The 10759-nt window shown below is 43.4% G+C and overlaps 1 protein-coding gene across 1 annotated transcript in view; it reads left to right on the top strand.

Annotated features, from left to right (window-relative positions):
• The window catches only part of LOC106695709 (tissue factor pathway inhibitor-like), a gene marked incomplete at its 3' end in the record, with an annotated part of 10985 nt that extends 2681 nt beyond the window's left edge, over positions 1–8304 (top strand). The window contains exons 3-4 of the mRNA XM_014450451.1: positions 691–867; positions 8239–8304. Of these exons, the coding sequence (XP_014305937.1) occupies positions 691–867; positions 8239–8304 (243 nt within the window). The remainder of the gene's footprint in view (positions 1–690; positions 868–8238) is intronic.
• Positions 8305–10759: the final 2455 nt, after the last annotated feature.

Here is a 10759-nt window from a genome sequence, read left to right as displayed (position 1 = left end):
GGCAGCCACCTGCGATCATAGCTGCATTCTGCCTTAGTCTACATGTTGCAGACGATGTCGCAGGTTATTGTCACACTGTGTGGTTGTTCCATGTTCACCTCTTGTTGTTAACTGTCCATGTCTGCTCCTTAAATGACTTCAGCACAACCCAGTTATGTGTCCATCTATACTAACAATAGAGGAATATGCATATTGTCCGGGATGCCCTCACAGTAACAGTAACAACAAAACAGGCTGTGTGGGGCGACCAGGCCAGCAGAGGGGTCAGTGTGGGACGAACAAATGACTGAACAACAGGCTGCGTGGGACAACCAGGCCGGCGGAGGAGAGCAGTTGGTGGTAACCAGGACAGCAGGGGGTAGGGGCTTTGAGGGGGACCAGCCTAGCAGGCAGAGGTGGTTAGGAGTGATCAGGCTGGCAGGGGGCGGGGGGTAGTTAGGGGCAATCATGCAGGCATGCAGGTGAGCAGTTAGGAGCCAGCAGTCCCAGATTGTGAGAGGAATGTCCAACTGCTAGGATTGGGCCTAAACTGGCAGTGGGACATCCCCCAAAGAGTCCCTGATTGGAGAGGGTGCAGGCTGGGCTGAGGGGACCCCCACCCATGCACAATTTCGTGCACTGGGCCTCTAGTTTAATAGAAATAAGTAACTTACTCCAAGGAGAACTCTCTGACACATGTGCAACCCCCAGGGCGGCCCAAATACTGCTTCCTGGATGCGGACAAGGGGCCCTGCCGTTTCTACTTCAAGAACTACTTCTACAACCACCGCTCCGGGCGCTGCGAGGAGTTCGTGTATGGAGGCTGCCAGGGGAACCTAAACAACTTCCAAAGCGAGGCCGAATGCCAGCGCTTCTGTGGGGACCCGGGTGCGTCTGCGCTCCTCTCCCTTCACTGTGTTTCCTGGCGTTTCAAACATATGGTGTCCTGAGGACAGGTGTGCCTGGCCTGTGTGTTCCCAGACTAGTGAGATGCATTTGTTTCCCCTGAATCTGATAGAAACTAGTCAGGATGTGAAAGAAATGTGTTAAAGCACAGAGAGCAACAAACCTGACTTCAGGGCCATGGTTTCCCTAGATGAACATTACATTTTTCATTCTCTGTTATTTCGTTTTGTTTCCCCAGAAAACCGTTGTCTCTAAGGGGTGAGAGCGGGGCTCTGAACTCCTGACCTTCACGGCCATTTCAGGACAGAGAACCTTCCACCTTGAAAATTGATCGTTTGATGTGCCCATGACAAGCAGTAACGGAGGGACAATCATGAACCCTCATAGCTTTGTTTTGTTTTGTTTTTTTTAGGTTTTTTTTTGTTTGTTTTTTTGTTTTTTATTTTTGGGTATTACATATGTGTCCTTTTTTTCCCCGCCCTTGACAATCCCCTGGCCTCCCCTACCCCCCAGTGTCTTATGTCCATTGGTTATGCTTATATGCATGCATACAAGTCCTTCGGTTGATCTCTTACCCCCTTCCCTCCTGCCCCCCAACCCTCCCCGGCCTTCCCGCTGCAGTTTGACAATCTGTTTGAGGCAGCTCTGCCTCTGTATCTATTATTGTTCAAAAGTTTATAATGGTCTCTATTATCCATGAATGTGTGAGATCATGTGGTATTTTTCCTTCATTGACTGGCTTATTTCACTTAGCATAATGCTCTCCAGTTCCATCCATGCTGTTGCAAATGGCAAGAGTTCCTTCTTTTTTACAGCAGCATAGTATTCCATCGTGTAGATGTACCACAGTTTTCTAATCCATTCATCTACTGATGGGCACTTAGGCTGTTTCCAGATCTTAGCTATGGTGAATTGTGCTGCTATGAACATATGGGTGCATATATCCTTTCTGATTGGTGTTTCTGGTTTCTTGGGATATATCCCTAGAAGTGGGATCACAGGGTCAAATGGGAGTTCCATTTTTAGTTTTTTGAGGAAACTCCATACTGTCTTCCATAGTGGCTGCACCAGTCTGCATTCCCACCAGCAGTGCACGAGTGTTCCTTTTTCTCCACATCCTCTCCAGCACTTGTCATTTGTTGATTTGTTGATGATAGCCATTCTTACAGGTGTGAGATGGTACCTCATTGTTGTTTTGATTTGCATCTCTCGGATGATTAGTGACTTTGAGCATGTTTTCATATGTCTCTTGGCTTTCTGAATGTCCTCTTTTGAAAGGTGTCTATTTAGGTCCTTTGCCCATTTTTTGATTGGTTTGTTTATCTTCCTTTTCTTAAGTTGTATGAGTTCCCTATAAATTTTGGAGATTAGGCCCTTATCAGATATGACATTGGCAAATATGTTTTCCCACGCAGTGGGTTTTCTCATTGTTTTGTTGATGGTTTCTTTTGCTGTGCAGAAGATTTTTATTTTGATGTAGTCCCATTTGTTCATTTTCTCTTTAGTTCCAAGTGCCCTAGGAGCTGTATCAATGGAGAAATTGCTTCGGCATATGTCTGAGATTTTGTTGCCTTTGAATTCTTCTAGAATTTTTATGGTTTCCTGTCGTACATTTAAGTCCTTTATCCATTTCGAGTTTATTTTTGTGTATGGTGTAAGTTGGTGGTCTAGTTTCATTTTCTTGCATATATCTGTCCAATTTTCCCAACACCACTTATTGAAGAGACTATCTTGGCTCCACTGAATGTTCTTTCCTCCTTTGTCAAATATTAATTGAGCATATTGGTTCGGGCCGATTTCTGGGTTCTCTATTCTATTCCATTGATCTATATGTCTGTTCTTGTGCCAGTACCAGGCAGTTTTGAGAACAGTGGCTTTGTAATACATCTTGATATCTGGTATTGAGATCCCACCTACTTTCTTCTTTCTCAGGATTGCTGCAGCTATTCGGGGTCTTTTTTTATTCCAGATGAATTTTTGGAGAGTTCGTTCTAGATCTGTGAAGTATGCCGTTGGTATTTTAATGGGAAGTGAATTGAATTTATAGATTGCTTTGGGTAGTATGGACATTTTAATGATGTTGATTCTACCAATCCATGAACACGGTATGTTCTTCCATCTGTTTATGTCTTCCTCTATCTCTTTTTTCAATGTCCTGTAGTTTTCTGAGTAGAGGTCTTTTACCTCTTTAGTTAAGTTTATTCCTAGGTATCTTAATTTTTTTGGTGCGATGGTAAATGGGATTGTTTTTCTAATCTCTCTTTCTGAAAGTTCACTATTGGTGTATAGAAATGCCTCAGATTTCTTGGGGTTAATTTTGTATCCTGCTACATTGCCAAATTCATGTATTAAATCTAGTAGCTTTTTGATGGAGTCTCTAGGGTTTTGTATGTATAATATCATGTCATCTGCAAATAAGGACAGTTTTACTTCCTCTTTTCCCATTTGGATGCCTTTTATTTCTTCTTCTTGCCTAATTGCAATGGCTAATACTTCCAGTACTATGTTGAACAGGAGTGGTGAGAGTGGGCATCCCTGTCTTGTTCCTGTTCTTAGGGGAAATGGTGTTAGTTTTTGTCCATTGAGTATGATGTTGGCTGTGGGCCTGTCATATATGGCTTTTATTATGTTGAGGTATGATCCTTCTACTCCCACCATGCTGAGAGTTTTTATCAAAAATGGGTGTGGGATTTTGTCAAATGCTTTTTCTGCATCAATTGATATGACCATGTGGTTTTTTTTCTTTCAATTTGTTTATGTGATGTATCACGTTTATTGATTTGCGGATGTTGTACCATCCTTGCATCCCTGGGATAATTCCTACTTGGTCATGGTGTATGATCTTTCTGATGTACTGCTGGATCCGATTTGCTAAGATTTTGTTGAGGATTTTGGCATCTATGTTCATGAGGGATATTGGCCTGTAATTCTCTTTCATTGTGTTGTCTTTACCTCGTTTTGGTATTAGGGTGATGCTGGCTTCATAGAATGAGCTTGGAAGTGTTCCTTCCTCTTGAATTTTTTGTAGTAGTCTGAGGAGGATAGGTTTTAGTTCTTCCTTGAATGTTTGGTAAAACTCCCCTGTGAAGCCGTCTGGTCCTGGGCTTTTGTTTGCTGGAAGCTTTTTGATGACTGCTTCAATTTCTTCCATAGTTATTGGCCTATTGAGATTTTTAGATTCTTCCTGATTGAGTTTTGGAATGTTGTATTTTTCTAGGAATTTATCCATTTCCTGCAGGTTGTCTAGTTTGTTGGAGTAGAGCTGTCCATAGTATTTTTTAACAATCATTTGTATTTCTGTGGGGTCTGTTGTTATTTCGCCTCTATCGTTTCTGATTTTGTTTATTTGGGTCCTCTCTCTTTGCTTCTTGGTGAGCCTGGCTAGAGGTTTGTTAATCTTGTTTATCCTTTCAAAGAACCAGCTCTTGGTTTCATTGATTTTCTGTATTGTTTTTTTGGTCTCTATGTCATTGATTTCTGCTCTAATCTTTATTATCTCCTTCCTTCTGCTCACTCTGGGGTTTTCTTGTTGCTCTCTTTCTAATTCTTTGAGTTGTAGAGTTAGATGATTTACTACCATTTTTTCCTGTTTTTTGAGATAGGCCTGTAGAACTATAAACTTCCCTCTCAGGACTGCTTTCATTGTGTCCCATAGGTTTTGGATTGATGTGTTTTCATTGTCATTAGTGTCCAGGATGCTTTTAATTTCTTCTTTGGTCTCATTGGTAACCCAATCAATATTTAATAACATGCTATTCAGCTTCCAAGTGTTTGAGTATTTTGGGTTGCTCTTATTGTAGTTTATTTCTAATATTATGCCATCGTGATCTGAGAAGATGCTTGGTATGATTTCAATCTTCTTGAATTTGGGGAGATTTTGCTTGTGACCCAATATGTGGTCTATTTTTGAATCTGTCCCATGAGCACTTGAGTGGAATGTATATTCCGCAGCTTTGGGGTGAAGTGTTCTGAAGATGTCTATTAAGTCCATCTGATCTAGTGAGTCATTTAGGATTGCTGTTTCTTTGCTGATTGTTTGTCTAGCGGACTTATCCATTGATATCAGTGGTGTATTAAAGTCCCCTACTATGATTGTATTTTGTCGATCTCTCCTTTGATATCTTCCAGGAGTTTTTTTATGTATTTGGGTGCTCCTGCATTGGGTGCATATATGTTTACCAGCGTTATATTTTTTTGTTGTATTGATCCCTTTAGTATTATGAAGTGGCCTTCCTTATCTCTTGTTATGGCCTTCACTTTGAGGTCTATTTTGTCCGATATAAGTATTGCTACCCCAGCTTTCTTTTCCTTTCCATTTGCCTGAAAGATATTTTTCCATCCCTTCACTTTCAGTCTGTGTGAATCCCTTCTAATGAGGTGGGTCTCTTGTAGACAGCAGACGTATGGGTCATGTTTTTTTATCCATTCAGCCACTCGATGTCTTTTGGTTGGAGCATTTAGTCCGTTTACGTTTAAAGTTATTATTGAAAGGTACTTGTTTGTAGCCATTTCTTTTTTTGTGTGGCTGTTTTCTTTCTGAGCTTTTTCTTTTTTCTTTTTACACCAGTCCCTTTAGCATTTCTTGCATTGCTGGCTTGGTGGAGATAAACTCCCTTAGCCTTTTTTTGTCTGTGAAGCTTCTTATTTCCCCTTCAATTTTGAATGATAGCCTTGCTGGATAGAGTATTCTTGGGTTCAGTCCTTTTGCATCACTTTGTAGATTTCCGACCATTCTTTTCTGGCCTGATGTGTTTCTGTTGAGAAATCATTTGATAATCTAATGGGAGATCCCTTGAATGTAACTTTCCGTCTCTCTCTTGCAGCCTGTAAGATTCTCTCTTTGTCCTGAACACTTGCCATGGTAATTATGATGTGTCTTGGTGTGGGTCTTTTTGGGTTCACCTTGTTTGGGACTCTCTGTGCTTGTGTGACTTTTTTCTTCCCCACCTCAGGGAAGTTTTCTGATATTATTTCTTCGAGTAGGTTTTCTAATCCTTGTTCATCTTTCTGTTGTTCTGGCACCCCTATTATTCGTATGTTGTTTCGTTTCATGTTGTCCCAAAGCTCCCTTAGGCTCTCCTCCTGTCTTTTAATTTTTTTCTCCAATTGCAGTACAGTTTGGGAGTGTTTTGCTTCCTTGTCTTCTAATTCACTAATTCGGTCCTCCGCTTCTCCTAGTCTACTGTTGATGCTTTCAATGGTGTTTTTTATTGCAGCTATATCGCTCTTCATTTCTTCTGGGTCTTGCATAAGTTATTGATTTTTTCATCTGTTTCTTCTTGCTTCTTGCATAAGTAGTTGATTTCTTTCTCCATCCGGTTTATGCATGCTAGGACCCTTATTCTGAATTCTTTTTCTGTCATGTTGAATGCCTCTGTCTCACTTAGCTGCTTTTCTGGCGAGTCCTCCTTTTCTTTCCTTTGGGGGTTTCTTTGCCTACCCATGTTTGATCTCACTGACATATCTAGATGTTGAGTCATTCAATGGCTGCTCCCTGGGTGGCAGTGGCTCCTTGGGCTGTGGTTACTCCTTGGGTGGTTGCGGTAGCAGCTGCTCCTCAGTTGGCAGCAGCTCCTCTGGTGGGTGCTGTTCACAGCTGGGGTGGCTCTTCTGGCTGGTGGGGGGAGGCTTCACCTACAGCTGTGTTCCTCAGACAGAGGGTGTGGTGATCAGGAGGCTGCTGTTGCTTGGATCTGCTGCGTTGATTTAAAGGCACAAAATACAACACAACAAGGCACAACGTACCAGGCACTGAACACAAATATATTCACGATATCAATAACCCCAAATAAAGGTGACCCCCCGAATTAAGAGAATTAGGGGGTAAGAAGGAAAGAAGAGAAAAAGATAAAAGAGAAAATAGAAAAGAAAAATGAGAAAGAAAAAAAACGGAGTGCAAAAATGAAATTGGGAAAAAAAGAGGGGGGGAAAAAGAAAAAGAAAAAAAAAAGAGCGAAAAGAGAGAATGAAGTAGAAGAGGGGAAGAGACTATTTGTATGAGGAGAAAACTCCGATAGAACTGCCACTAATCCCAACAAATTCCAGCAACAGATCCCTGGAGATGAATGCAAACTACAAACAACCAATGATATCAAGAGAGGCAAGGGAAAACAGAAGCACAAAAATAGCTGGGGGGTGGGGGAGGGGTGGGAGGGGAAAACCAGCAGATAAAAAGAAAAAGAAAAAGCAAAACAACTTCACAACGAGTCCTAAAAAAGAAAAAAAAAGAAAAACACAAAACAAAACAAGCAAAAAAAAACACACACACAAACAAAAAAACAATATATTCAACCATCAAGCAAACAGCAAGAAAACAATAGAAAGATAAGAGAAAAAAAATGTTTGGATAGTGAAGAAGGATAAGGGATAGCTGTATAAGGATTTAGAGCAGTGGATTGGAAATAGGATATATAAGAAGGGTGAAATTGGACAGGGGGTAAAAAGATGGAATAGGGAAAATCTAAAGCAGGAATAGGGTAAGAGAAACAGGACACCAAAAGGGGAAAAGTGAGGAAGAGGGTTTTAGCATAGCGGTAAAATTGAGGTGGGGAAAATTGATGCTAAAGGAACGATGAAAATAGAATGGAGAACACTACTCCCAAAATAAAATAAAGAGAAAATAAAATGGCACTTTAAAAAATGGTAAAATGGTAGCAGTAATAATACTGGTTAAAAATAAAAATGTAGTAATTAAAAGGGTAAAATCAGGTGATGGAAAAAGAAGAAAAAGACAGAAAAATTGGTTTCTTAGTTGAAAGGCGAAAAAAGAAATAAAAATTTGCAGTAGTGAAGGTCCTTCTGTTCTTCTACTCGTCAGCCTGGCTCGCCTTAGTCCTGCCAGGTATTCAGGAGAGTGTTGAATTTCCCTGCGATACACTGTTCCTCCGTATTGTAAATCACAGTCCTGATTTTAAAGCAGGCCGTATTTGTGAATCAGACTGCCTATATTTATGTTCACCTAAGAGACAGTTGTGGCTCAGCCTCTGGGTGGCAGTGCTTTGGGGTTGGCCTCTGAGGCTATAAGGCTTCTCTACCCAGCAGCAAGGTTTTATTTTCTCTATTGCACTTAAAACTGGTTTGGGGAGGTCAACTACCCAGAGCTGGTTCTTAAATAATCGTTACCCTGCTCTGCTTTGTTTTGCTAAGAACCACAAAATTGCTCCTGGAGATATTACCTCAGTTTATATAAGTAGCATAGAGATGTTTAAAGCCCCACTGTGCGCTGATTTCACAGAGCCTGTGAACAAGCTTTCTGGAAGTTTACTTTTCCCAACACGCCTGCTGGCGTGGCCTTCCTGTGAGCATGAGCTGTGCCCGTGTCTGGCGTGTTAACTGGCTGCACTCTCCCCGCAGATGACAGCGCCCAGCCCACTGCCTCCTCCACTCCCGGCCGTGCCAAGAGGAATGCCTTAGTCCGGGGTAAGAACGTTATTTTTTTGAAATTGCTGCCAGAAACATAACATGTTAACAACAGAAGTGGGATGGACATTAGAACTGTGCTTTGCAACAATTACACCAGCTTTTCAGACTCTCGAGTCTGTCAGTACTTTTCCCGTTGTCCCGGAAGAGGGCGCGGTGAGCTCGATCATGTCTCTGTCTCTATCGCTGGCCCAGCAGCACCCCCTGCCTCTCGCCCCGCCTTCCTGTTTGTTCAGACACCAGCCCCCGCGTGTGGGCCTCAAAACGCGTGTCACCCAAACCGGAACATCCACGGGAACGAAAGGAGATGCTTCAAGATGTGACTTATATATTTTAAATATATATGTGCTGACAGGAAAGTGGCTTTGCAATTGGATTGTAAATTAGTTTTATCCTAACAATCTTTCAACATGTTGGGACACGATATACAAGAAAAAAAAAGCAATAGATCTCCCACAGGCAAAGATATCCAGGCGGCACAGGCACCAGATGGAAAGATAGGGATGGGTGGGTGGGTAGTCACAGAGATCATACAGGACTCAGAGAGAATATGAAATAAAATATAATATAATGAAATATAACAGAATAAATATAATACAATTAATATAATAATATAATTAGTATAATTATTATAATCACTTTGTTAATGTGTTAGTACATTAATATAATATATACAGGGTGGGTAAAATATATTAATAATAATAAATAGTACAATAATACACAAAGATAACACAAGAATAAACTATACTTCCCACGCTCACAGCTCTAACCCTTTGCCCCCCATAGACAGTGAGCTGCCGCCACATTAGCCACCAGAACGGTTGCTCCCTCTGCAAAGCCCACTTAGCACCCCCACCGCCCCCCAGAGGCAGCCAGTGTTTCACAATGTGTCTCAGACCCAGAAGCGTGGAAACTCCCCGAAGAGCCCACCCTGCCGCCCGCGTGGCAGCCGAGCCTCACGCTGAGCTCTGAGCAGCTGGCTCCCAAATAGACACGACAAGACAAAAATTATACCAGGATGCGTCCGGCCCTCCTTCCTGGGAGAGCGGGCGAGACACAGAGAGAGCCCTCCTGGCCAGGTCCGCCCCTGGCTCCAGGCCCCTGCCCCTGGCTCCAGGCCCCTGGCTCTGCCAATCCCTGTCCTCCCGGCCGGTCTGCTCTGTAACAGGTGGCTGGTTAGCCCCAGTCACAAGAGTTCTCCAGGGAAGTGTTTCTAAAACTTAAACAACTTGCAGATCCCTTTACAAGAGAAAAAACACAGGCTTCCCATTCGTAGACCAAGATGTTTGGAATGACACGCATTTTACATGAACAAGGAAGAGAGTAGGAATGCTCTCTCATGCCTGTGACTATCACACAACCTCACAGCAACGCGTATCCAACAATGAACAAAATACAAACTAAAAACTAATAGATTAACAAGACTCATTGGATGCACATGTTCTTTGCTAAAATAAACTCCCTATTGTCCTACAGGTTTGGCTCATGGATAGAGCATCAGCCTTCAGACTGAAGGGTCCCAGGTTCGATTCTGGTCAAGGGCACGTGCCAGGGTTGCGGACTCGATCCCCAGTAGGGGGCGTGAAGGAGGCAGCCGATCAATGATTCTCTCTCATCATTGATGTCTCTCTTTCTCTCTCTCCCCCTCTTTCTTCCTCTCTGAAATCAATAAAAATATATTTAAAATAAAATAAAATATACTCCCTATTGAAATATGAATTTGGGATTGACTATATAGGACAAGTGAGGAATGGAGGAGGAAGAGGTTAGGAAAGCCTGGCTATGCGGCGCTGTGTGAAAATAAATGCCCGACCTTTTCCTTCTTGAATACTGGACAATCCCGCAGGAGTGCATTTGGGGAACATTGCTATAAGACGGTGCTGATAGAAAAACCCCACCCTGTCTTTTCTAGGGACATTATAAAGGAATAGAGGCCCGGTGCACAAAAATTTGTGCACTGGTGGGGGGGGGGTGTCCCTCAGCCCCACTTGTGCCCTCTCACAGTCTGGGACCCCTCAGGAGATAACGACCTGCTGGCTTATGCCCACTCCCGGGTGGCAGAAGGCAGGCCCAATCCCTAGGAGCAGCCCTGGTCAGGCTCAGAGCAGGGCCGATCCGGGAGTTGGGGTGCCACCCCCTGTCATGCTTAGGGCAGGGCCGATCTGGGGGTAGGGGCACCGCCCCCTGACACGCACAGAGCAGGGTCAATCGGGGGGTTGGGGTGCCGACGCCTGTCACGCACAGAGCATGGCCGAACATGGAGTTGGGGTGCTGCCCCCTGTCACACAGAGAGCAGGGCCGATCAGGGGGTTGGGGAGCTCCCCCCTGTCATGAACAGAGCAGGGCAGATGTGGAGGTTGTGGCGCCTTCCCCTGTCACACACAGAGCAGGGCCTATCAGGGGTTGGGGCGCTGCCCCCTGTCACCCACAGAGCAGGACAATTGGGGGGTTGGGG

This window comes from Myotis lucifugus, unplaced genomic scaffold (genome assembly GCF_000147115.1).
Source record: "Myotis lucifugus unplaced genomic scaffold, Myoluc2.0 scaffold_2315, whole genome shotgun sequence".
NCBI classification, from domain to species: domain Eukaryota; kingdom Metazoa; phylum Chordata; class Mammalia; order Chiroptera; family Vespertilionidae; genus Myotis; species Myotis lucifugus.
The sequence above is the reverse complement of the archived record's forward strand: the minus strand, read 5'-3'. Positions and strand labels throughout refer to the sequence as shown.